At 37.1% G+C, this 27,945-nt stretch overlaps 2 protein-coding genes across 4 annotated transcripts; one reads left to right on the forward strand and one right to left on the reverse strand.

Annotated features, from left to right (window-relative positions):
* Positions 1-1,088: 1,088 nt before the first annotated feature.
* Positions 1,089-6,488, reverse strand: gmppab (GDP-mannose pyrophosphorylase Ab). 2 transcript variants are annotated; one of them, XM_079628297.1, is made up of 12 exons: positions 6,152-6,488; positions 5,829-5,926; positions 5,349-5,452; positions 4,969-5,161; positions 4,829-4,888; positions 4,558-4,688; positions 4,318-4,452; positions 4,128-4,225; positions 2,999-3,045; positions 2,834-2,926; positions 2,577-2,745; positions 1,089-2,155 (listed from the first exon to the last, which is right to left on the reverse strand). In XM_079628297.1, exons 1-12 carry the CDS (start codon positions 6,189-6,191, stop codon positions 2,055-2,057), a joined length of 1,269 nt encoding a protein of 422 aa, XP_079484423.1. In that variant the 5' UTR covers positions 6,192-6,488; the 3' UTR covers positions 1,089-2,054. The 2 variants fall into 2 exon arrangements, with proteins under 2 accessions (XP_079484423.1, XP_079484424.1); XM_079628298.1 differs by lacking the exon at positions 5,829-5,926 and having other exon boundaries at positions 1,431-2,155; positions 6,152-6,275.
* Positions 6,489-9,883: 3,395 nt separating this feature from the next.
* Positions 9,884-27,915, forward strand: mylkb (myosin light chain kinase b). 2 transcript variants are annotated; one of them, XM_079627793.1, is made up of 17 exons: positions 9,884-10,758; positions 12,624-12,740; positions 12,869-12,934; positions 15,439-15,480; positions 15,669-15,796; positions 16,751-16,907; positions 17,748-18,053; positions 18,558-18,602; positions 18,701-18,791; positions 18,897-19,100; positions 19,846-20,063; positions 20,146-20,269; positions 21,343-21,495; positions 21,787-21,910; positions 22,029-22,119; positions 24,046-24,180; positions 26,563-27,915. In XM_079627793.1, exons 1-17 carry the CDS (start codon positions 10,107-10,109, stop codon positions 26,811-26,813), a joined length of 2,904 nt encoding a protein of 967 aa, XP_079483919.1. In that variant the 5' UTR covers positions 9,884-10,106; the 3' UTR covers positions 26,814-27,915. The 2 variants fall into 2 exon arrangements, with proteins under 2 accessions (XP_079483919.1, XP_079483920.1); XM_079627794.1 differs by having other exon boundaries at positions 9,898-10,758; positions 24,049-24,180; positions 26,563-27,910.
* The last annotated feature ends 30 nt before the right edge of the window (positions 27,916-27,945 follow it).

Below are 27,945 nucleotides of genomic sequence, written 5' to 3' on the forward strand. Positions count from 1 at the left end.
TCTGACTCTCTCAGCTCCCTTTATATGCACACTCCCAACTCACCTTCATTGCGAAGTCTTGATTCTGCCACGGCGTTCATTTCCAAGCGATCTCTAAATCTACCCAAGTATTCCTGGTTCCCCGACCCCAGCCTGTATTTCCAAGGATCCTTCACGAACGTTCTCTGCCTGCCCTGACCCACGCCTGGTAACCTCTCTGATTCCTGGATCTCCCTTGTCTGTTCCTAGTCTGCCTTGTCTCTTTGCTTCATTGTGTGTTACAATAAAATTACTGCAAATGGATCCGAATGTCTCAGACTCTCCATCACATTCTGCTCCATACGTGAGTAACATTGGTTTTGCCATGTTCCACAGAACCCAGATATCCTGTTGTTGTAATGTTAGCTATAGTAACAGGACAGTTTTGAGGGTCAGTCATTGTCTGGAGCTGGTGAGCTGCTGGCAACTAACAACAAACTCCTGCTTGTCTTGTATAGTCTATAGTCTTTACTGTTACATTTGTTTTGCTCTTCCTTGTACTACCCTACCCATGATCCTGCAGAGAACTATCTGCCAATCACTGAATTAGGTAAAAAGTAATGGCACCAAAGGACCTCTGCAGCACAGCCACTTCCCTGGGGGGTGCCTTCAAGGTTAGCAAAAAAAAATAAAAAAAAATAAAAGAATGCTGGAGTACATTTAGAATTAGGTTAAAGCATTACAAAAACATTATAACTCTAGAGCTAATTAATCAATAAATTTGTTTATTACAGTGACAATGAATAAATAACTCACTTTTTGTATATTAATATATTAACAATATACTACAATATATAATCTATGAATTAAATATAAACTAATAGTTTCCAAATGAATAATATACCGTTTCTCCCAGTGATATTCTGCAGATGCGTCCTAACCCAATAAAGACAGTATTATGATGATAATGTAGATATTGTGGTTAATGTGTTAATGCTGTAGTAATGCTTTATTAATATAGTAATTTGTAGGATATACCTTGTCAGTTATCTTTGTTTCTTCGAAAATTATATGCCATTCTACCAGACAAATAAAAAAAAACGACATTTGCCATTTAATTTTCTTTTGTTATCTGGTCAAACAGAAATGGGTTTTAAATACTTTATTTGAAAATGTCAGTGCAGACAATCTCACCTTTCCAGCATTACTACTTTGGTCATAAATAAATAAATAAATAGAATAAAAACAACTAAATGGCAGATATGTGTTGCATTTCACGTTAGCTGACAGAAAACCACAAAAAAAAGTAAATGGCAAAGAAACACGTAACCACAGATATGTCAGTCTTTTCTTACTGTTTCCCTCCACTCAGATATATGCTATGTTCATATGGCCCTATCAGTTATGATTTGTTCCATAGCTGAATCATTTTATATGGTGTAAACTTCAGTAACGTTTAAATCGTTAAGATTGATTCCATTGTTTTTTATTTAAAATATAAAAGCATCAGGCTCATTCTGTGCACAGTGGACTTGTTACTTTGACATAATAAATATTGACATGCTCTGATGTTTCTGAGGTTGAAATTATTTTAATAAATGGTTGTGACAGAAAACAGGAATAATTACCAAAAAACCCTAAACCTTATCATCCATTTCCATTCCTGCCCAAACTATGTGCCTTCAAATCTGTCAGTTTCTATAAAAAATACTTCACTGCTCACTCCTTAATTTGCTAAAAAGGCAACACAGGTATATATTATGATTTGTAGTTAAGGAATAATACAATTAAAATCTAGTGTTATGTTACTGTATGTGGATAAGGCTGGTACAGCAGCATAGTGTAAGTCATTAAATACAAAATTCCCATCCTGAAATAACCAGGAAAATATCCCATTGTTGAACCATATAATTCATACTATACTGCAATACAATCTGATCACAAGTGGACTCATTTTCTCTGAACAGTAGCTACCAAATACATAAACATTACATATAACAATGAACACTAAACATTGTGCAATCTTTACGCTATATACTTTCTGCATGGCCCAATGTACTGTATTTATTCAGAAAGGCAAATGAGGAAAGTGTCTTCTATAGAATAATCTGGTTTTTGAAGCTCCTGTTGAGATCTTTATGAGGCAAGACGATCGAGTTTCGAATGATGACCTCTGAAGGAATATTCACATTGCAGCCTACAAAGAAAACATAGAGAGTATAGATCAGACAAGCTTCCTGTTGTTGAAAAACTATTGTCACATAAATGCGGTAGCAAGAGAATTCGTTGTTATAATTTCTTAAGGAACAGCTCCACCTTCTGGACTGCTCTTACCATTACATCTCATTCATATAAAATAAATTAGTACTTATTCAGCAATGATCAAAAGCGGCAGTAAAGACATTCACAATGTTACAAAATATTTTTAAATAAATACTGTTCTTTTGAGCTTTTACAAAATTGATAATAATAAGATACTGTATTTTCTTGAGCACCAAATCAGCATATTATAATGATTTCTGAAGGATCACGTGACACTGAAGACTGCAGTACTAGCTACTGAAAATTCAGCTTTGCCATCACAAGAATTATTTGTAATAGAGGCAAGATCTTCATACCAAGGATGGTGATGGATGGGGTTAGACCTCCATCCCTGAACAGAGTCTCGCTGTCAATCTTGGCATAAGGATCGTTGGGATTGGGGTCACTTGGCGTTCCTTCTACTCTTGCCCACTTCCCCACTGTACTGTCCCACCCAACAATACTGCTCAACACACAACAGTGGTCCTGAAACAGAGAACAAGATATTTAATCATTCATTTTCCTTTCATTTATGACTGCCATTGTTGCAAATGTGAGCAGTAACCGGCTTAACCTGTAACACGGCTCCATGTAAAATGATGGACTCCCTCACTCTTACGCCTCCTCCAATCGTCACCCCTTTGCCAATAGAAACGTTAGGACCCAGCTGAAGAAAGAGAAACAAATTGAGTACAATATAGAAATATATATTTATATAAGCTGTTATCCATGTACTCACCACAGCAGAGGGATCAATGTTTGCTGTAGGGTGGATATAAACGTCTCCTGACGGTGGAAAAACAATCATTTTAAGTGACTTTGTAGCTTTACATAATTAGAGTCATTTTATATTTTTTTCAGCCTTTCTACTTTAATTCTGTTTCTTTCTAATTATTGTGAAATTTACTAGCAATATCTGAGTGAAAATTGTTTCCACAATTTTTTTTTTACTGTAGGTTATGTTAAAGGTACAATATGTAATAATTTTGTAATAAAATATCCAAAAATCACTTGCACAGTGTGATATATTTCCTGCTGTGTACTTAGTTACAATATCCCAAAAGTTCCCAAAGATTTTTAATTTCAGAGAAATTTTAAATAACTGGCCCTCCCGGAATCCCTGTTCACTTGTCGCCTGTCGATGACGTAATATCCGCGTTATCCCTGGTTTCCGCTCATTCTGCCATAGTAACCATGGCGACAGACGTGGACAACTGCGTAGTGCGTAACGTCTAGCTGCACGCTGTTGTTGTTTCGTTCAAACATTATGGACCATGGCAAGCAAACTTTGGGAAAAAATGAGAACTAAAACGAGGATCAATATCAGCGTGGCGTTTTCGAGATGCCGAGAGCTCCACTTCCGCGACTAACTTCGACTAGACAGAGCTTCACAAGTCACGACTTGACAGGGACGCGCTCTTACATGTACTTTATTAGACAGGTGAGCAAATGTACATAAAACTAATCAATGTTATATAGTTCAACATGATGAAATGTTAGAATATGATCTGTATGTTATTCTAATGTTGATCTAGGATCTAATGTTGAGGTTGATCTGTCTCATATCCAACAAACTAACACATAGAATTACATTATAACTTTCAACACACTCAATCGTGCCCTGCTTCATACCACAGTCATGATAAAAACATCAATGTATTCACTCATCCATAAACATTATTAGATCCATCGGCTTGACGACAAATTCCAAAATTCCGCGGGAAATTTTGCGTCATCAACCTACGCCTTTGTTATTGTAAGAGGTTAGCGACCCCTAGTGGTGAGCAAAACTACATACTGTATCTTTAAATAAAATGACAGCTGTATAGAGCTAAGCTTGTTCAGAGAGAGTACTTCATGCATCATACCTATTATTTTGGGAGTTCCGTCTTGGTTTGAGGCCAGTCTCTCAGGATGTGTCTGATGATACTGCTTGAGGTACAAACGACTAGCGTATATTGCTGACCTGTATTATATTGTAAAACATCATGTACTGTAAATAAGGAACAGTGGCAGAAAGGGGGAGGGGGGACATAATCGAAAGAAAGACAGGTTTACCCTGCAGATTTGATCTGACTCCAGAAATGCTGTGTTTTGTAGACAAAGAGTTTTTTCTGTCCAGCTAGGGTTGTAAAGATGTCTTGTTCCAGCCGAATCACTTCTGGCATCTGCTTGCCATTAGTGAGCTCTTCTCTGTGGAAAAAATAAAACTAATTTCAGCGCAAACAGGTCAGACTGACCTATTATTATGCAATGTGCAATGCGGTTTAGGGGCTGAATTATGTCAGTGAAACTCACTGGATCCTCTCTTGCTGGTTCCTCTGGAAAACCTTCCCAATATGGCCAAATATATCTGGTGTGAACAAATAGATACCACAGTTGATAATGTCACTTACAAAAGTACTGGGTTTCTCCACAAAATGGAGCATCTGAAAGAAAATGAGTGATAATTAGCATAGTGTGAATGTGAGCATCTTCGTAATGGCATTTATTAAACTGAATGTTGACCTTCACTTCATATGAATTATTACTGTGCAAGCAAGCAATCTTGTATCTTTATTCATAGTACCTCATTTGTCTCATGATTTTCCACAATGCAGCCATAGTTCAGAGATTGTGTTCTATTGGCCTAAGAGACATAGTAAAATGTTTGGATTAAAATCCCAAAATCATATTATCCTCTCTCGCATTTACTAAAGTTAAACCTACTGTAGTTCCAAGTAAGACTCCACAATGAACCTCGCCATGTTGACGGTGGAACCGGAGCATTTCCTGCAAGGGGAACTCAGAGCAAACATCAGCATTCATGAGGAAAAATGCATCCGGACCCCCAGACAGGATCTGGTCACGAAAGTGATAGATCCCACCACCTGTCCCCAAGGCAGTAAACTCCTGCAGGTACCTTCAGATTTATAAAAATAAATAAAAAAGTGTTTAAGCCTATATAATATTTGACTAGGTTTTAAATTACAAGATTATCAGATGTGTGAGACAAAATATCAATATAGTTGCAATCATATAATACAAAAAAAAAATATCTATTTGTTTTATTTTATTTAAAATGTCTACTGATTTGAACTTGTATCTACCTTATTGGGATTTTAAACTCCTGCTGAGCACAAGAAATGAACCGGTTTAGCTCGTCATTGGGCTGATAAAAACCTATTAGTATGATCTCTTTCATATCAGGAACCTGTAAGAGAATAAAACATGGCAGACTTTTAAAATAGATATTCATTACTGTAAATACACTCTTAAGAATAAAGGTTTCAAAATGTTTTTGTGATGTAAAATGTGATGCTATAGAATAGCCATTTTGGGCTTCCCAAAGAACTTTGGGACATTGAACAGTTCATTGAAATTGAACAGTTCTTAAAAGAAATGTGAAGAATAGTTTAATGATCGAAATAACCTTTTTCCACAATATTTAAAAAAAAAAACATTTTGTGCAATGGATCGGTTCGTGGGACCATAGATGTCAATAAAGAACCTTTATTTTTAGGAATGTAACGTAAATTTAATAGACTTTACATGTGGAAAAACACAACCAACATTCAACAGTGTCTTACTTGGGCACAGGCTTCTATGTGGTGCTGTAACATGGGGACTCCTGCCACAGGGAACAGCGGTTTGGGAACCTCGAATGACAGGGGGCGGAACCTGGTACCTGAACGCAGGGCATTTGAATGAAAAGCGTTTTCAATAAAGTTTTAATCTCCGCATTTACTAGTATTTGCTACTTTTATATTAAGACGGTAACTTCAACTGATTTCAGTTATCCTGTATCGGACGCTATCGCACACGTCCATTGCGCCACGTCATCGTAATGTGATATTGTTGCAGTATCATTAATCTTTCATTCATAACATTCAAAGAGTAACTAAAGTCTCACCTTTTTGAGGTCCCCCAATTAGGATAATCGCTTTTAACATCTTTCAGTTATGATGCAGTCCACTCTTCAAGTCGAAATATGGATTTAATTCGCTGGTTATATCACGTCGATTTTTTTATGTGATTACTTCATGTAAATCGTTTTATTAAAATGAATGGTAACAAATTTTGTTTAATGAAATAAAAATACTGCTTCTAAGTCAAGTTTTTCTATCAACACGAAACTGACTCTAAAACCAGTTTTATTAAATCCATTCAATACAGTAATGCGGAAGTGAGTGTACTGTAACCGCGCCCATTGTGACGTGTCTGCTGCTCTGCCCAATCTGGTCGTCTGTTTGGGTTGATACTGTTTAGAGGAGATATGGGTCAACTAATGGACAGATTGGTCCAGTTGTTCCATATTTAGGTCAAACAAGCATTAAACAGAATTAAATATAGAATATAAATCCGGCCACATGATTCTCATACAGACAGATAACATTCTTATTGTCTCTCTTACCCCCATTTCCCATGAGGAAAGATGGTTCAAATGATCTACCACAAGATGGCAGACCTAATCTTTTTTTTCTCTCCCGTCTAGTCTTATTTACAACTTTCACGTATTTTAATGCCACCTGCAGTGACTGAGATAATGAAAATGTCTGAGATAATGAAAAGAAACCTTGTAAAAAAAATATATATATAGATAAATAAATAAATAAAAGTTTAAAACAAACCAAGTACTTTTGTATTTAATTTAATCATTATGTGTTCATACATTTATGTGTGTTTAGGTTTATTCTCTAAAATGTGTAACCATTATGTAGAAATTATAAAAATACTTTCCTCCGACCATGAATAGCCTAAGTGAGTGTATCTTATACATAATTAAAAAATAAATTTAAAACATTTCACTCTATAAATCCTATTGTAACATATTTGATACTTCAATTTCTAAGGCCTATTCAATTATCTACATGATCAAACATGATCATATTAATATTTAACATGTTAAAATGCAAGTATCAATGCTTTTTGAAGAATGTTTATTTGTTTTTTATGTTATCTTAATAAGATATTTGACACAGAGAGTCTTATTCTTAACAATTGATATTAAAATCTTATCTATTAATATCTTATTTCATAAGTCAAGCTTTACAGGGTTTAAAAAAAATGTGGTTAAACTGTCATTGTCAGTATACTACAGCTGTGACATGTAAAAGCCACGAATCTTGAACTGACGACATTACTAACAAACATCTTTCAAAGTGAAATGTGCAAGCTTGACCAGTCTGAAACACAATATATTACTACACCCTATGAAAAGAGATTGTTGAACTACGCAGAAGCCCTGCTTCGTGACTGGTATGAGAGGTGCTGATTGATCTGGAGGTTCAAGTCTTCATGGACATATAAGGTTCTGGTCTCAAAAGAAGAAGACCACACAAGCTGTTCTGTAAACAGTGTCCCCATGCTTGTCTGCCCCAAATGAGATCCTCTCCATTCTCAGACAGAAAGCATATTGGCTAGTGGTGTTCCTTTCACACCACTCTGGGCATGCATGGATATTAAGGGATGCCCTCTCTATTCTGTCACACCCACTGTTTAACTGTTTCAGAATGTGTTATGCGTATTGTCATAATTCAAATGCAAGGAGGAGATGAAAAAAATTGTTTATTAATGGTATTATAAGAAATGTATGACTTGTGAATTCCAGTTTAGACTTGTTAATTGTGTTGTATGTGGTCATATAGGGCAACACTGCCTACCTATCATGTTAACACTTGGGAGAAAATACCGTTTCTATATGTTTACATGTAAGAACTAATAGTCTTGAGCACTAATAGTCTTGCATGCAACAGCTGCCTTGTAATCAGAACATGCATCAAAAGATCTAAAATATTTTATGTTGTGACTGAAAGTTTTCTGAAAATGAGAGACTTTGTTTATTCACTTCAGGCATCATCTTTAGTCCAGTTTGGTCTTTTTAGCCTGATAAATGAAGTCATGTGTTAGTAATCTAAGCATTCTTGAAGGAAAGAGTAATGACATTTTGCTTTGCTCTTGAATAAATGATCATTGATGGATTTTTTGTTGTTTTTCCAAGTTTTTCCAGACTGATTACAATAAATACTGCTAAGGTCACAGTTTACCAGTTTGTGGCCTGTGCAAATAAATACTGGAAAAGTATGTGTGAGAAGTTGACTATAAATGTAGCACTTCTTATGTGGATAAATTAGGTATTATTTTAAAATGTAAATTAAAGTGATGTTCATGTTAGTGAAGTTCTCTTTCTTTACTTTTGATAGTTTTTAAAAACAATTAGGCTACATACTGTATTTGTCTTCTCCATGGCACTTCATTAAAAGTGTAAAAAAGGAAAAGTGAGCTTAGATTCCAAGCCAAGAGAGATGTTTACAGCAGAGTAAAGCCGTGGAAATGACTGGGGATAATGCGTGAATGGGTGGCAGTTAAAAAAGAGATGCACACTAATGTTTCTTCCTAATAAGTCTGGATAATGTTGTGCGGCAAAGCCAAAGATATACCGTAAAGAAGCAGAAGTGAGGGTCTTTTCATGACGTATGCTTGAACCATTGTTTTGTTGTTAACAATAGAGTCTGGATTTTGCTGACCAGAGTTTAAAACCCACACAATAGTAATGTGTCAGCTTTTTGCCTACACAAAATGAGACTTTGTTTTTTAAATTTACTATTTGAAAATGTTTCTCTTGGTGGGCATCTAATGGAGGACATTTTTTTATCAGATGTCAGCGGTTGCACCCGGTAAGATTATGCTCTATCCATCATGACTCATGACAACAAATCCAATCTCATCATTATGCTTATCTCTAAGACTTGTATTGCCATTGAGGATTGGACTCCCAGTCTCCCGCAGAATAGAAGGGAGATCAATTTAAAGATGCGAGTTTGACTGTTTCAAACCAGCAGCAATGGAAAGTTCACTCACCACTGAAGCAAAACAGCACAGGAAGCTATTTTATCTAGGAGACATTCCCATGTTGTGTCCATCTTCCACACACGCACAACGATTAGAAGAGTAACAGTGAGTTTCATCTCCATATAAGGCTGCCCATGTAACATTTTAATATAAACTGTTGGAGACATGCAACTCAACTCTGATTGGTGAAATGCATCTTCAAAATCGGCCCAATGAGGGCCTTCATTTATAGAGAGGTCATAAAGTTAGGCACATCCAAAGAAACACCCACGTAATTATCAGAATACTTATTTTATGGTTTCTGTCCAAGCACCAAAGTAACAGTGTCTAAAACAAGGATGAGCCTGAGATTCCTTTCCTTTTCCCATTACTAAGCTTTCGCCGAGGACAAGTTTTTGCTGTTTAATGATTGTAATTCCAAATCAGGCAATGATGATAGACTGAAGATTTTTATCTGTGTTTTTGTCCTTAACCTAAATGAATCAGATTCGGATGCTATCTTGCCATCTGTTTACCTCCTAGCTCTGTTCTGCTGTGTTGGTGCCCATGCACTGGAAGTGTTTCCCTAATAAGGCAATGGCGTTTCCCCCTTTGATGCCACACAGATACGAAATGTGTTCCTGTCTCCAATTAACCTATTATAGAATGAAGTCTAAGCTCTTAAACAATCCGATTCCTCTCCCCACACTCACATATTTCTTTCCTTCCCTCTGTCCTTTCTCTACTCTCTGTTCTCTCCTCCCTCTTTCATTCTGGTCCAGAGGGGTTGTCCCAAGAGTGGTTTGAGTGGGGAGAACAGAGAGTTGCACAGTGACTGGAAGCCACAGACCGAGCAGGACCTCCACAGAGTCACTGGATCAGTGGGATCCTGAAGGAACGTTCATACAACTGGATACCCATATCCATTTACAGCTCGTGGAACCGCAAGGAACTCCTACCAAAGGAGCAAAGAGGGATTGACGAAAGGAACTTTCTTAAATTAGCTTTATTTTCTAGAGGTTAGCTGAGGAAGACAGATGACAGACTTTAGGGCAGCTCTAAAGCCCCGGTCGGGGCCTAAGCCGGGGTCTGAGATCAAGACAAGCACCCCAACAAAGGTTGACTTCAGATCATTGCTCAACAAGAAAGATGGTTCATCCAAAGCACCTGCTCCCACGCCACCCCCAAGCAGCGCACCTTCAGGCTTCAGGGCAGTCCTGAACAAAAACCAAGCACCAGAACCAGAGAAGACTGAGGAAAACGAACAGAATTCATCAAAACCAACACTCAAGACACCCCAGAAGGAAAAGCAAAGTGGTGTCAATGGCGTAAACGGTGGCGAAACGGATAAAAAGGTTAACGTAAAGGAAAACGCAACAACGGAGAAAAAAAACAGCAGCAATGATGTAGGGACAACTGAAAGCAAGGAGAAAGCCAGTCCCAAAAACAAGACAAGTGATGGACAAATAACAGCGACAAACGATAAAAAGGCAAAAGTTGTGAACGGAGGAGAGAGGGATGCTGGAAAGACGCCTGTTTTCACACAGACTCTCGGTGACATCACTGTGGTGGATGGAGAGAAGCTGAGGTTAGAGTGTCAGGTGACCTCTGACCCCCAAGCTGTCATAACCTGGATACTTGATGGGAAAATGGTGAAGCCATCCAAGTTCATTATCTTATCACAGGAAGGTACAAAAATGTATACATTTGACCACAATTTTAAAATTACAATGCAAAAATACTATTGATCTTGAATTTTCTGAACAGTTCTATATGTCTTGATTAATAGTCCAATGTAATGCGGTAATCTTGGGTCTGTATAGAGTTACACTTTTAAAAAGAAAGATTCCAAACGGGGGAATTCACAGAGATGCCATAGAAGAACTATTTTGGGTTCCCCAAAGAACCTTTCATTGAACAGTTCTTAAAAGAATCCTTTTGTCTAAAGAACATTTGAATAATCTAAAGAACCTTTTCTGCAATGGAAAGGTTCCATGGATTTAAAAGGTTTTTTATGGAACCATCAATGTTTTATTTTAAAGAGTGTATTTATTGATGTGGAGAAGCTTAAACCCTCTCTTCCTAAATTCCCTACTTTAGTGTTCTGAGCTGTGTTGTAAATCACATACTGAGAGGCTTGATGTTAAAGCTGAGGCTGATTCATGGCCAACTGGAGCACACAGTGAGTGTTATCTTGGCTCTTTGAGCTCATTCACATTAGGTTATTCGATCTGAGGGTTTAAGGTCTCTCTATCCCATTTCACTGACATGATGATCATCTGGTCACAATTAGAAAGTTCTGAAATAGCAATAGAGGATTCCCTCCGGGTCTAAATCAAACAGGGATGTGATGGGTGTCCCCTACACTAATGCATTATCCAGTACTTTAAGCTCTCTGTTGTTCTGGTGGAATTGTTTATAAAGCTGTAAGAAAGTTCTTTAATGCAATTCTTGAGAAATTCTCAAGAAGTTTTCAAATCTTTTCTTAAGATTTTCTTGCTTTCTTTTTCTGAAGAAGAAAAATACAAGCCTTATTTGACAATAACAATCACAAATTCATTGAACATCTTACCTTTGGCACTTTAAGATAAGTTGGAGGTTATCATAGCTTTAAGAGGTTATTTACAATGTTTTTTAAGAACAATATTCAAACAATTTTCGGGGAAAAAAATTGTTTTGTCGAACAATCTTAAAAAAAAGGTAAGAACTTTATTAAGAGATGTCTTTGGGAATACCAAATATTATTTTATACATTGTATTTTGATGGTCAACTTCAGAACCTTTCATAGTAACTTTGCAACTGCTGTACATGTCAACTAACTCGCGTATTAGTAGACTCTTAGGTTAGAGTTAGGGACTTATACGGACTTATAGTCCATAGAATGTCTGTGACAGTCTACTAATACTCTAATTATAGTTAGTTGGCATGAGTTACTTATAGTTAATGTCTAAAGTGAACCATTGAAATAAAGTGTTTGTTTTTTAGGGATAGTTCACCCAAAAATTTTTTTTTTTTTTTCAGCTGAACACAAAAGAAAATATTTTGAAGAATGTCGGTAACCAAACAGTTGATGGGACCCCATTGACTTCCATATTATTATTTTTTCCCATACTATGAAAGTCAATGGGCTCCATCCACTGATTGGTTACTAACATTCTTCAAATTATCTTCTAGTTCAGCAGAAGAAAGAAATTCACACATGTTTTGGACCAACTTGACAGTGAGTAAATGATCACAGTATTTTTATTTTTAAGTTAGAAAATGTCAGTTAAGAAGACCAGCCCCTAATCTTCTAACATTTTTATCAGACATTTGTGATGAAATATTCATATGAATAATTTGTGCTGGTGGAATCATTTACTTTCATTAAAATGTCGTATTTGTTTATGGAGAACGACTTAAGAATTTGAAGTTTTTGAATAAATTAGAACACAGCCGAGCTAAATCTAAAAGCAGAAATTTGACTTATTTAACTATTTAGTTGTAAACAGCTACGTGTTTACAAGGTCGAAACACACTTGTCATTCAATTCTACCTCTTGTTTTTACACCAGGTGAAAAGTGTTCACTTACAATTGACAAGGCTCTACCAGAGGACGAAGGACGATACACATGCAGAGCAGAGAATGCACGTGGTAAAGCTGAGTGTTCCTGTATGGTCACTGTTGATGGTAAGTGTCTTGTCTCTAGACTTCTCTTTATCCATGTCATTGGAAACATAGTATTGAGTGAGGGTGCAACTATAACAAATTCCTCCCAAAACTGATCATTAGGATTAATTTGTTGTGTTGCATTCTAGATCCTTCAGACCCATCAGCAGATAAGAAGAACAGGAAGAGCCCTTCTGCAACTCCCACAACAGAAAGTGAGTAAGGACATCTGTGGCATGTTTACTTGGTTAGTTATTTAAAGGGATAGGTCACCCAAAAATGAAAAGTTGCTCATCCGTTACATCATTTCAAAAACTGTGTTCCATTTGTGGAACATAAAAACAGACGTTTTGAGGAATGTTCATGCTGCCCTCTTCTATATGATTAAAGTGGATGGGGAAAAGTAATTGTCAAGCTCCAAACATGATACATACAAGTAGCATATCTCCTCTTTTGTTCCAATGAAGACAGTCATACATATTTCAATATGAGGGTGAGTAAACAATGATAACATTTTCATATTTGGTTGAACTTTTCATTTAAGGGAGCACCTTGAAAAAAAAAAGGTGTTCATCATTTATCGCATCTTGTCCCAAACCTGAATCCATTTTTTCTTTTGCAGAACATAAAATAAGTTATTTTGACGAAAGTCTGTTTTGGTTCCCATTGACTTCCATTGCATTTTTGTCCATTTAATTGAAGTCAGTGGGAACTGAAACTGTTTTCTTACAAACGTTCTTCAAAATATCTTCTTTCATGTTCCACAGAGGAAATAAAGTCAGATTTGAGTTATTATACTGGATAATTTTGGGGTGAACTATGGGGTGAATACACCTCTGTACATAATCATCAAAAGAAAAAAAATATATCTGCTGTTGTGGACGAATATTCAAGCATGGTTTGAATAGTTGAATAGGAATTTTTTTCTTTTTTGCAACAAACATTAATAACAATTATCCCGTCTTGGCATATAAATAGGCCTTGTGTTTGTTTTGTCCCTCTTGAGGATGACCATATGTAGTGAATATTTCAGTAACCTTCCAGAAACCACAATAATTCACCATTAAAGTCAATTTCCTCAACCGTATTCTCGGAAAACTTGCGCTGTGTGAAATGAACCTTAGTCCAGATTCTTTCAAAAATATTTGTAATTTGAGAAGATGACCCCATAGACAGGACAATGGTCATCACGCACACTCTATCCATGGAGGATTTTCGTATCTGATGGCAGATTGAATCTGTGGTGCTCAAACAGTTTGCCTGTACAGTAGTTTTCAACACAACTGTCACACTAGATCCTGCATTTTAATCCATGTGATTATGGTGGAGTAGAAAATAAACTCAGCCGATAGTGTTTTGGAACATTAGGCAACCAGTTTTAGTGCTGCGTTTGTTCTTCTAGTGTTTCATAAGCATAGCAGCCTTTAAGACATAAGTAGCTCACATTTACATTACAGGTATGTTCTTAACAAACAATGTCAAAGTGATTTACAATTTAGGGAACAAAAAGAATGTAACAGGCAAATACCAGGACAGGCAGCTGAGAGTACGTAGTATTCAGTGCTTGTGGAAAAAAAACTCAGGTGTGTCCAAGCGTAAGAGAGGAAATGAAAGATAGGAGACATGAGAAGGCCTAAAATGGTAGACTTCTGTGAGCTGAAACACATTAAGATCTGACTGTCCTCTCTGTCTTCCTCACCCCTGTTCTCCCCCTCTCCCCCTCTGTCTCTCTGTTTGGACTGGGCTGGAGTATTAGTGGGGTTTACATGTTGCATTGTTTCTTGACGGCGATCAAACCTTAAATAAATAGTGGAGAGAGAGAGACACTGCTTCCTGGATCTTGGAGACCCTATATTTAGCATGCCCATATAAGGGGAATTCCAGCAAGACCGTGTCCACACAGACACTCTTTCCCTGGATGCTGATCAGGAGTGGCAGTTTCCTTAGAACTCCTGTCAGATCTCAGATGCGCCCACAGATGAATATTGACTGGTCATTTCCGTTTACATGTCAATGATATGTCAGTAATGTCAACATGTTGATTAGTGGATTGTTTTATGCTACTGAATGGAGAGTAAGTCATTTGTTCATTTATTTTAAGGGGAGCAATAGAACAATTCATTTTCCTGCTATCAAACTTTGTGGTATTACACATATCGTATGATGTATTGTGACAGCACCCATTTCTTTATTTTTCTTTTCAAAATATGCTAATATTTGTATTAGACCATGCAATAACAAAAGCAATACAGACACCACAGAAATGGGTTTTCCCTTTGGTTGGTCATGTTCAGACCCTTCTGTCAAAAGGTTTTTAACAAATCATTATTTAACAAAAAAAACCTCCCCTTAAATGGACAGTTCGCACAAAAATTAAAGCTCTGTCATCATTTATTCACCCTCAAGTCGTTCCAAAAACTGTATGACTTTCTTTCTTCTGAGGAACGAAAAAAAAATAAGATATTAGGAAAGATGTCTCTGCGTTTTTTTTTTATCCATATAATGGAAGTCAATGGTAACCAAAACTGTTTGGTTATATCGAAATTCTTCAGAACAGTCATGCAGGCTTGGCATGAGGATGAGTAAACATCAGAATTTTCATTTTTGGTCGAACTATCAAATGTTTGTTTCAATGATTATGTAAATATGTCTCTCTAAAGATATACAGTATACACTGTTTATCTATCTTACATCAATACATGCTTTATATCTTCTACAGATGAAGCCAGAATAAAGAAGAAACCAGCTCCAGCCAAACAGGGTAAAAATATCTTCCCAGTAAAACTTACATAATCATACTAATCTGAGGAATATTTAAAGGCCATGTTATACTTTCTTGTGTAATAAGCTGTCTTGTCAAATTCTGATAGTAGACAGGCAAAATACAGAGTAACAATTTACCATGAGAGTGTTGAATGTGAACTTGTGTTCGCCTATGATGCCATGCAGGTTCTCCGCCTCAGTTTCTGCAGTTCTCTGGAGATCGGAAGATCAGGGCAGGAGAAAAGGTGGAGCTGTTGGGCAACTTTGGAGGGTCGACACCAATAACTTGCACCTGGCTCAAATTTAAAAAGCCGGTAGGAAGAGTTGGAGAAGGACAGAGATTTTGTAACATGACAGATCCACGGTTCCCGAACATTTTGAAACAAAGTCCCCATTTTATCGTGATTTTTTTTTTGACGGCACCCCGGCCCAAACCCTGAAAAACAAACTAAATCAATTTCCCACATGAGCATCTCTTTTAGCTAAAAATGACAGCACAAATTGTAAATACACATGAAAATAAAATAAAAAAACATTTTATTTATAGAGCATTTGCTTTATAACACAATGCTCTGATCAGGATTATTAAAGCCAAAATCGATCACTGATTTCTTAACATCTTGATCAATTGATACAGATCCCGATGCCATTTTTTATGGGAATCGGTATTGGTTTACAGTCATTGTTAACTGAAATGATGTAAAGTAGTACTGTAGTTTGATTCATTGATATTCAAATAAACTTTTCAAATATTACATTTAGGCCTGGTTTCACAGACAGGACTAAGATTAAGCCAGGATTAGGCCTTAGTTCAATAAAGGCATTTAAGTAGCTTTTATAAACGTGCCTTTAGAAAAAAAAAATTCTGGTGTGCATCTTAAGACAAAACAATGACAGTGACATAATTTAAGATATGTCAGTGCAAGTTGCTTGCTAGTTAAAACATTTTATTCTGGGACTAGCATAAGCCTTGTCTGTGAAACCGGAGGTTAGTTATTAATATCTACTTTATTCATTTTATTAATAGTAATATATCAAAAGTATATATTGATTTGTTTATTTTTAAGTAAATACATTCCATGGCTTTTAATTTAGTTGCATTTTTTGCATTGATGACTTGAAATGGTGCATCAGTTTGATATAAAAGTGGTAAAAGAATCTAAACAGTGAACACCCAATTCATTAAAATTCATTTGAAAATGAAGGCCCAAAAGACCTAAAGACTATACTACATACTAGGATACATGATCTACTCTTCTCTTGTTTAGATCCAGCCAGGAAGTAGGGGCATTTCCATAGAGACCAGAGAGAACAGCAGTCAGCTGACAATCACAGCGAGCGACCAGGATCACTGTGGCTGCTACACTCTAGAACTGCAGAATAAATTTGGCACCAAGCAGTCCTCACTCAATCTCACCATCGTAGGTATGGGAGCAAACAAAAACAGGAAGTGACAGATAATGAGAGAAGGAAAGGAAGCAGATGGGAGCGTGTGTGCGTGTGTGTGTGTGTGTGCGTGTGTGTGTGTGTGCGTGTGTGTGTGTGTGTGTGTGTGTGTGTGTGTGTGTGTGTGTGTGTGTGCGTGCGTGCGTGCGTGCGTGTGCGTGCCTGCGTGCAACAAAATGTCCCCACAAATATGACAATATCTGAAATCCTTGTCGCTAAGGGGACATTTGTTGTCCCCATGAGGAAAACAGCTTATAAATCATACCAGGGGATGGTTTTTGAAAATGATGGGTAGGTTTAGGGGTAGTGTGTGCATGTTATTTCAGGTCACTTACTTATTTAAAGTAAATCTAAAAAAAATCTAAAAATATTAATTTGTGACTGTCTCCAATCAATATCAGCAGTATCAGTTCGTTAGCATTTTGATAAAACATATTGACATAAAGCACATTTACTGGACAAGTCAAGTCAAGTTACCTTTTATTTATATAGATCTTTTTACAATACAGATTGCAGCTAAGTGATAACAGGAAAATCATGCAACAAAGTTTTTGTTTTGGCTGTACAGCCAGCAGCTCAAGAAGAAAATATTGTTGATTCAGTGTTGATTAATTTCTGTTGTAAAAAAAAAGTTATTAATTTAGTTAATTTATCTATAGCATGGTGAAAACAGAGATGTCATCGTCCAGCTCAGTTTAGTTCTCATGCAATGGTGTCAATGCAGGCAGATCAATAATATTGTTGAAGATGTGTAGTCTCCCTATAATTCTGTGCAAAGCTTACTATTGCTGACCTCTCCGATGTAAATCTGTGTCCCAGATAAGCCAGATCCCCCAGCCGGCATCCCTGCTGCTTCCGACATCCGCATGTCTTCACTCACCCTCTCCTGGTACGGCCCCACTTACGATGGGGGCAGCATTGTCCAGTCATACAACCTGGAGATCTGGAACTCCACGGACAACACATGGAATGACCTGACCTCTTGTAACAGCACCTCATACCATGTCCAGAACCTTCTCGGCGATCGTCAGTATAAGTTCCGTGTTCGAGCTGTTAATGTGTATGGAGTTGGAGAGCCCAGTGCAGAATCTGGGCCCATTACAGTGGGAGTGGAGGAGATAACAGGTGAGGATGAACATCTGCTTAATTGTGAGATACGTTCTGTTTCTATTGATCGAGAAAGAATAAGAGGGCTCCAAAAATCTGAAGATTGAAATCTGAAAATGCCTTTATTTTGCAATCTTTTCTTTTTAATAAAAACATTTTCATGACAAATCATCATCATAACAATTTCAATGTACATGAATTTCAAAATGTATCTTGCTTTAATGGCAATAGCATGAGCACGAACTCCTTTAGCATGATGTGAGAATGTAGAGAGCATCTTGTGTACATCAATGGAATCAAATAATTGTATATTAGGCCTATTTAAATTTTATAGATGTAACAAGATATTATTGTTTACATTTTAAAATCTAAATGTTCGATTTTTGTCCAGGTTTAGATTGAAAAAGCCATATTCAAGCGATATTCATTCTAGCGACTATTGAAGCCCAAAGTATAAATGTGATGATCTGATGTACTACTTAAAAAACTTTTACGTTTTAAAACATGCCTATTCTTCTCCAGAGAAAAAGAAAGAGGGGGAAGTTGGAGCCACTGTGTCTGATGATGGTATAAAGTTCGAGCAATTATCCACCCCTTCTGAATCCAAAGTTTACTAACATGACTCCCACATGGTCAATCTGATACATATCCTGTACATTTCACAGATGAGGAGAAAGAACCAGAATACAGAGATGTGGTCATTAAGAAAGACTGTGGCGTTAAGGACTTCTACGATATAGAGGACCGCTTAGGAACGTAAGAGATGCATCTATTATATCTATTTTCGATTTATCTATTTTGCTTTTCTTCTCTTTTCTCCCTTTTCCAATTCTCATGATCTTTTCTGTTTGTCTCTACAAGGGGTAAATTTGGTCAAGTCTTCAAATTAGTGGAGAAGTCCTCCAAGAAGGTATGGGCAGGGAAGTTCATCAAGGCATTCTCACAAAAGGACAAGGAGAACGTGAGGCAGGAGATTGGTGTCATGAACAGCCTCCACCACCCCAAACTGGTGCAGTGTGTGGACGCCTTTGAGGGAAAGTCTGACTTGGTCATGGTCTTGGAGATGTGAGTCCCTAAACTATTGTATGCCATCCAAGTAGGCTACCCTGTTTTGCATGCTGGGACCAGCTTGGAATTATGGTTGCTGGTTTGTTGGTCCCCAGTATGGGAAGCAGGAGTGTTGGCGGACCAGCTACACCAGCTCAGTTTTGCTTGAGAACAGCATGACTATGCTGGTCCACCAGTTATAGCAGCACTACCAGCTCTAACAAGCATAAACCAGCCTGGAATTCAAGCTGGTTTATGCGGGATTTTTCAGCAGGTTTAGGTTAACACAGGTTGACTAAATAAAAACATGTTCCATGTTGGGGCCGATGATTACATTAGGTCACTTTGGTGAACCAATGTGTTCCCTGGTTACTTTGAACAGGCTGTGATGTTTGGTAGTTGTTTTTTTCATTCCACCAGTTTAGCTTTTTATGGAGAAGGTGGAATGTAAAATCCAGCACCCCGTGATTGAAGAAGTGTGTGTCATATGTCCTTATATAGTGAGATGGAGAAACAGCGAGGTGGGGAGGAGAAAGCATGGATGCTCTCTTTCTTAGCTTGGCAGCCATGATGGAAAATAGGCCAGATTTAAATCTCCCTGACTGTAAGAGAACTATTTAGCACTGCAGGCTCAGACACTGTTCATATGGTTGTTAAATGGAATGTGCATAAACAGTTCTAATGCAGTGAGTCTGCAGTCCGACAGTGATTGGTTATAGCGTCACTAAACGATGTTGTCATTGTGGTCCCCCATTGGCTGCAGGATCTCTGGAGGTGAGTTGTTTGAGCGAATCGTCGATGAGGATTTCGAGCTGACTGAGCGAGAGGTGATCAAGTACATGCTGCAGATCATAGATGGAGTGCAGTTCATCCACAAGCAGGGCATTGTCCACCTGGACCTCAAACCTGAGAACATCATGTGCATCAACAAGACGGGAAGCAAGATCAAACTTATTGACTTTGGACTCGCTCGAAGGCTAGGTAAACAAGTGTAAACAACTGCAAATACAAGCACAGAGTCTGTTTTTGTTTGGCAGAGTTGAGATGTTGTTGTTGTTTTCAGAGGAGTCTGGCTCTCTGAAGGTACTGTTTGGAACTCCTGAGTTTGTAGCTCCTGAAGTGATCAACTATGAGGCTATCAGCTACCCAACAGACATGTGGAGTATCGGCGTCATCTGTTACATTCTGTGAGTGACAAATCTCAGCTCATCCAACCGTCGCTAACAACCGTTGCACGTAAAGACAAAGTAATCAATGCTGAAGACTGGAAACATTTCCTTTTAAGGCCATTATACGTTTTTGGACAACTCGCTTTCCAAGCTTGCTTTTTCAATTTATCATATAAACACAATTTTAACACCTTGGAGGTAGAGTATAAATATTTAAACTGACTTGTGTAAGTTACTTCTATCGGGGCTAATGGCCCCGGTTGTAAAAAGGCAGTTTTTGATTTTTTTTTTTTCCAAAACACTAAATTGCAATAATAATAATAATAAAACACCTCAATACTTTCATAAACACCTGTTTTTGGCTACGATAATTGTCCTGATTCATAAAGGCATTGTGTATCTCATTTGAAGTAATTTTTTAATGTTGTAAATGAGAATGCCTGAACCTATTTTTAAGATACCGGTAATAGTACGGACTTGTTTTTTGTCGATTTTTTTCAGTTTTCTTGAAGGTGATTAAATCATTTTTCAGTACAGTTGAAAAAGTGAAAAGACGTCCCCGCCTATGCCTCTATATCTATAAATATTGCTTATAAACTATATCACTATATTATTGGCTTTAAACTATATGACGTTTGACATTTCTTTTTACAAAATACACACTTCATTGAATATGTGACACCATAGTCATAAAAAGGAATATACAGTTCAACAATTTGGTCTTGGTCGGATATTTTTATGTTTTTAAAATAAGTCTCTTATGCTCACCAAGGGTGCATTTATCTAATCAAAAATACAGTACAATATTGTTATGATTTAAAATAACTGTTTTCTTTTTTAATATATTTTACAAATGTATTTATTCCTGCGATGGCAAAGCTGAAATTTCAGCATCATTCAGTGTCACATGATCCTTCAGAAAATGCTTTTAGTCCTCTTACCTTACATTAGCCTGGGAAAACCCAGACCACTTCCGGCAAATTGAGAGGGTCTGGGTTTTCCCAGGCTAACCTTACATCACATTTTGGTTGAAAATGCAGTAACAGAATCAAAGATTATTGCCTGATACCCTTCCTCTTGTTTACCCTCAGTGTCAGTGGTCTCTCACCATTCATGGGAGATAATGACAATGAAACCCTTGCCAATGTCACCTCAGCCACCTGGGATTTTGAGGATGAGGCATTTGATGAGATTTCAGATCAGGCCAAAGACTTCATCAGCAGTCTCCTAAAAAAGGACATGAGGTAAGATGAAAGCTTAACAGAAGAAAGATCACTTTTATTGGAATACCAACATTGTTCCAAGTTAATCAAATGCCTTTTTAGAGGACTCTGTAGATGCACTGGAAGCGCATTCCTTGAATCACACATCTTGAGCTCTTGGCATAGACCCAGTGTAATCTACATTGTTGTAAATGATTGGTGTAATTGGCAAAGTTAATTATCACTCAAATGTATTAGTACACACTGAATGTTGAGAAGAGCATTTTGAGCATTTGATCTGAATTCTGAGACCCTATAAATGCCACACTGTAGGGCCAGGCTGACCTGCGCTCAGTGTTTTGAGCACCCCTGGCTCAAACAGGACACCAGAAATATGGAGGCTAAACAGCTGTCCAAAGAGAGGATGAAGAAGTACATCCTGAGACGCCGCTGGCAGGTGAGAGCACTGCATTTTATTTTGATTTATTCGTTGACAAAGAATGAGATTCAAAGGAAACTGTTTGCTTGGTGGAAGTGGCAGAGTTTCGATTTTATGTTTGTGTGTGTCTGTGCAGAAAACAGGGAATGCAGTGCGAGCTATCTCTAGGTTCAGCTCTATGGGAATGTTAGGAGGCATCGGACCAAAGAAAAGCTCTCCGACTGACGGTATTGGCTCAGCAACCAATTTTCACATTGTTGCAGCATATACACGGGTTTCTGTGCAACGTCATCACGTAGATGCGCGCGCATCTAAGAGGCAGAAAGCAACAGTCTTTACGGCTATATCTAGCAGAAGCAGAGATGACGCGGAGCTGTTGTCCTGTAAACTAACCTAAATGCATAGGGTATGTCAAGTTTTTATGATTCGCAAACTTAGTTGGACAATTTCATACTAGTCAACTAACTAACTTTTTACATAATGTTATATTAATATGCAAATGAAACACAAGCAAACAGATTCAACTCTGAAATTGCAGTTTATTATTGAGTCAACAAGAATTTACAAACAATGCGAAATCTACGTTAATTACAATGTTCTTTTACAGAACTCGACATAACATATAGCGGTCTTGCCTCTTGGATGCGCGCGCATCCGGTATTGTTTGTATACAAGAAACCTATGTATAGGCTTGAGTGCAACAGTGCCCGCCCATTTTTTCAGCAGCACTTGTTCCGGAAGTATTTTTTTCCATTCATTTCTCCCATAGGGATTTCAAAAGAGTCTTTGTTATAAGCCACAAACCACGAGGTGAATCATAACATTCTAAACTTTGATTGGAAGCTAAAAAAAGTATTTGAAAATCAGATAAAAAAACTAAGGTATAACTGTATACTGAAAGTCTTTAGTGATAGAAAGAACTACAATCCCATGAAGCACTGCAAACAGCATAATCAAATTAAAAACGATGAAGAAATATAAAACATTTAAAAATGTTGATTATATATAAAATATCCATATGTATTCAAATATTTAAGTGCTTTGAGAGCATAGGAAGACTAACTTGATGCATTGCATCGGTGCTTCATGGGAGTGGGTGGAGCTAACAAGATCTTTCAGCACAATTTAGCTTGTTTCAATCACTGTATATCTCATTATACAGATGTTTTGACTGTCTATTTGGTGGAATTTTCTTTTCAGCATCATGAGTAATGTAGTTTTTCACCACAAATTCTGCTGCTAAACAATATTTTAAAGGGGTGGTTGATTATGATTTCACTTTTTTAACTTTAGTTAGTGTATAATGCTGATTTTTGAGCATAAACAACATCTGCAAAGTTACAATGCTCAAAGTTCAAAGCAAAGGGAAATATTTGCTTTTAAAGAAATTGCTTTTTAAGGAACAAACGGCTGGTAGGGACTACTTGACATTCCTCCAACGTTAGTGACATCACCAACCCTAGAATTTACATAAACCCCGCCCCCTGAACACGATTTATAGATTATCGAGACAGAATATGCTTATCAATGACTAGAAGATAACTACACAAAAGCTACATAAATTCATCAACTAACCAGTCAGAAATGTCCAGGTGCATTCTACATGTTGCCACTTCTTCTTGAGTCACTCCATCATTGTCTGAATCCGGTTTGAACATAAAAGGTTACAAGTTTTTGAAATTTTCAGTGCATGTATGTGTGAGTGGCCACGAGCAGCAGTTCATTTGCATTTAAAGGAACAGACACAAAACGGTGCGTTATTGCTCATCCTCAAAATGTGACAATTTTAACATGCTATATAAAAATATCTGTGGGGTATTTTGAGCTAAAACTTCACATACACTCTCTGGGGACATCAAAGACTTATTTTACACCTTGTGAAAAGGGCATTATACCACCCCTTTGAAACTAAGCTGAAATAATGTGGGTTGACATCTTCAACAGAAGCAAATACCATTGATTAACAACCTTATAACTCACAGTAAGGTTGTCTCTAAAAGTTTTACAAGTTATCATCAAAAATAAATTTCTCTATGGAGAAACTGAATGGAGTTTTTTCTTCCGGAACCCGACTGTTGCGCTTTATTGCATATTAAGTGTAATATATGTAAAAATATTGTTTGCATATAAATGTAATAAAAACCTGTGTTTAGAAGAGCCTCCTGCACCATTCTTTGAGAGTCTGGAGGATGAAAACCACACACCAGAGGCTCCCACCTTCTCCTCTGTCATTCAGGATGTGGAAGTGGTGGAAGGCAGTGCTGCCCGCTTTGACTGCAAGATTGAGGGTAATGACCTTTGACCTCAAAGGCAATTGTGCTTTTAGTGCTGAATTATAATTATTTTTCCCTTCACCCTTAATATTGTCATATATTATTACAATTTAAAATAACTGTTTTCATTATATATTTTAAAATGTAATTTATTCCTGTGATGGCAAAGCTGAATTTTCAGCAGCCATAACTCCAGTCTTCAGTGTCACATGATCCTCCTGAAATCATCCTAATATGCGTTATGATTTGGTCCTTAGAGATATCCTTATAAGGTAAATCTTAATGTTTTGGTGCCGTAGAAGAAGAAATGCCTTTCCAGTGTCTAAACATTTTAGGAACTGCAGCAATTTTGTAAAAAACAGTTGTTGCTTCTTTTTTGTATGTGCTAACATTATCAGTTATGATCATTGGTCTCTTGCGTTTAAATTCCAAAGGAATATTAACCATTTGATTTGAGCAGGGTTTTTTAAGTCTTTTATTCACTATTTTGTATATTTTTTTAAACCTATTTTAATCTGTTTTAGAGTCTCTAAAATGAAAATTGTGATATATAATAGTCATATCCCTTTCTCTACCTATCCACTTCCTAATCATCAATATTGTCAGGATTTTGTTTTACCTTCTGCTCTCCCTTTAATATGACAAAGTTCAAAAGAAAACAAACAATGAGAAAGCTTGTAGATGTGGGTGGAGATATGATCACCATCAGTCAGAAAATGAACAAATCAGGGTTGGGTATGATTCATAGCGTTTACACCACTCCATATATTGATATTTAAATGCTCCATTACGCAGTAGCGGCCTTTACTATGTTTCACCGGTTTCACTTAAAGTCCACATGATATAAAAATGTACCATATTTACTTTGTTTGCCTAAATTGATCGTTTTGTGGTGAACAATTCATCCATGGAAGTCAAACCACACAAAAAAACATTTTGGCTTCGTAATCTTTAATCAAAATCTGAAAATGCCCCTCCCCTCTGCATTGGAGGACCTTCTCTGATGACGTAGGTTTGACCGTTTTGGTGTCTGCTTAACATCCGTAACCACACCCCTCCAACTGACAGTAGACAGGCTGAATGAAACACCTACTTTTCTAGATCCAATTAGGTGCTAGTTGGAAAAAAAGCCACGCCCACTATTTTTCCTCATTAAAGTATTCCGTTTCTCTAGGAAATACGTCACAACACTGAGATAAAGTCGGTTGCAACTTCCAGTTCACGGAAGAAGCCTCGCTCCCTGCCATCGCGCCGTTCTTGATTAGCCTACATCAATTCTTGTTTTTAATATTTATAAAGAATATACACTCTAAAAAATGCTGGGTTGTTTCAACCCAATTTTGGGTAAAATATGGACAAACCCAGCCATTGGGTTAAATTTTTACATGACATTTTTAACCCAACATTTGGGTTTGTCCATATTTTACCCAAAATTGGGTTGAAACAACCCAGCATTTTTTAGAGTGTAGCTAAGTCAGTAATATCCAACCCGATCTCACGGCAATTCGTACGAATTTTACGAGGTGGTTAATTCATACCAATTCATACGACCTCACTCGTACGAATTTGTACGATTTTTGCTAAATCGTAAATATTTTACGACTTTCCAAATTCGAATGAATTCGTACGAATGACCTACCCCTGACCCCGCCCCTAAACCTACCCATCACGTGGGTTTAGACAAATCGTACAAATTCGTACGAGTCAGGTCGTATGAATTCGTACGATTTAGCCACCTTTTAATCACTCGAATTGGTCGTGAGATAGCGTTGCAATAACATACGAGCAAGAGTGCTGTTTTCCCGGATATCAGCACGTTTGCATATGTCATATTGATTTTATACAACAGTTCTATAAATAAGAAGCTAATATTAGGTGACTTACATTTTAGACTCAGAATATTGTTTTTGCTCTATTTCGCCAATGAGAATAATTCCAAACAAATCCACAGCCATTGAGCGTCTCCGAGCAACATAGTGGTGTTTCCTTACTGAATGAATCCGCGTTTTTTAACTAATCGTTTGAATAAATGATTCAATGACTCACTCAAATAGACAATGAGTTGCCGCCCCCTACTGGGGGATTAGTTGCATTTTTTTTTTTTTAAGTTTCATTTCATTATGGTAAGATAGAATGCGTAGATAGTGGTAGACAGAATGCATTTACAAATAGACTATTACAAGTGAAATATGAGATAGCATTGTTGAATATAATAATAGATAATAAAGTAGTTGCACTGCATGACATGCTTGTCTGTCTTTTTTTCTCATACGGGGCCTTCAACTGCCTCTGAATTGCAAAGGCCACCTAGGCATTACATTATTTAATGGTAGGTCAAAGACTTTGATAGCATTTTTATGATTTAATGTTGATTTACTCTATTTTCTGAACTCAAAGGGTACCCAGACCCCGAGATAGTGTGGTACAAGGACGACCAGCCTATTAAGGAGACGCGTCACTTCCAGATCGACTATGAAGAGGACGGCCACTGTAGCCTGGTGATCTCAGAGGTTTGCCCCGATGATGACGCCAAGTACACCTGCAAAGCCGTCAACAGCCTGGGAGAAGCGACCTGCACCGCTGAACTGTTGGTGGAGTTTATGCAGGAGGAGGAAGGAGACGGAGACGGTGAAGGAGAGGAGGATTGAATAAAGTTGGAAACAGAAGTGTATAATGATGGACGGTGTGAGAAAGAGGAGGAGAGTGGCTTAATACCACAGAAACTATGAATATCTTAAACATTTATACAATTTCGATTCTTCTTTTTTACACCATCTTTATGTTTATTCTTACTGCCTAGAATAGTTTGAAAAAAGCAAAACTGTTTTTGAGTAAAACTGTCGAGATCAAAGACATTCCTGCTTGTGTCTTTCTGTCCAGAAAATAATCCCAACTGTTTTACCAAAAGGTTGCAAAATTAGATATGACTGACAACCATACAGCAACCCTTTGATGTTGGGACATCTGGACAAAAAAACCCACTTGTTTAATCGGACTGATCACATTACATTGATATCATTAAGTCATTATACAAATGTGTGCACATTTTAAGTCTGCACTGCAGTGCAATCTAGTGGTAAAAACACGACTGTGCTTTTCAAATAACACTTAGTCTATATGGTGTCAATATCAATTAATCTTGTTGGAGACCTTACTGTATGAAGATATTAACTTTTTTATTTTTGGCATTTTTCTAATGATTATATTACTATGTTTTTTTATTTAAAAGTTATAAGAATTATTGTTTCTAAATGATTGAATGTAGTCAATCATTGAGAAACTGTAGTTGATAGAAGGAAGTGACTAGCATTAGAAGTGACTATAGACTCTTCAAATACAAAGGACTGTCTGTGCTGTTTCCACTTTGAGTTCATTTAGCATTTTTTAGCTAATTCACTTGCATGACAGAACAATGAGGTGAATTTTGTGCTGCAACCTGCAATACAAAGCTTCATTACATATGTATGACTGTACAGGCTTCTGCTGCCTTTGAGTGTCTGCACTATTCTCTGAGAATGAATTAATCATAGAATTAAGACTCGGCCCTATTTTGTCTTTTCTTTTTCTTTTTTCACTTTCAACAACATATAATGCTTTAAATTTCCCATCACACCAGAAGTAGCATATCATAACTTGAAACAAATCAACAAATCTAAGTGTTATGTGTATGTTAGTTTAGGTTTATTCAGCATAACTGGCAGTGATAACATAAACACTGGTCATAATAAAGTGTTTCCCCTCTGTGCTTTTGTGGCATTTATATTTGTTTGTTTGTCAGAA

Source organism: Phoxinus phoxinus, assembly GCF_949152265.1.
Source record: "Phoxinus phoxinus genome assembly, chromosome: 11".
Taxonomy (NCBI): Eukaryota; Metazoa; Chordata; class Actinopteri; order Cypriniformes; family Leuciscidae; genus Phoxinus; species Phoxinus phoxinus.

Excerpts from the sequence above, each read along its gene's own strand:
- mylkb (XM_079627793.1), top strand. The coding sequence starts at position 10,107 with ATGACAGACTTTAGGGCAGCTCTAAAGCCCCGGTCGGGGCCTAAGCCG. Across the intron at positions 15,797-16,750 it reads GGCTCAAATTTAAAAAGCCG|ATCCAGCCAGGAAGTAGGGG; the intron begins GTAGGAAGAGTT and ends TCTCTTGTTTAG. Across the intron at positions 21,496-21,786 it reads CTCCTAAAAAAGGACATGAG|GGCCAGGCTGACCTGCGCTC; the intron begins GTAAGATGAAAG and ends GCCACACTGTAG.
- gmppab (XM_079628297.1), bottom strand. The coding sequence starts at position 6,191 with ATGTTAAAAGCGATTATCCTAATTGGGGGACCTCAAAAAG. Across the intron at positions 4,889-4,968 it reads GAGTCTTACTTGGAACTACA|GCCAATAGAACACAATCTCT; the intron begins GTAGGTTTAACT and ends TATGTCTCTTAG. Across the intron at positions 2,156-2,576 it reads CCCATCCATCACCATCCTTG|GCTGCAATGTGAATATTCCT; the intron begins GTATGAAGATCT and ends TTTTCTTTGTAG.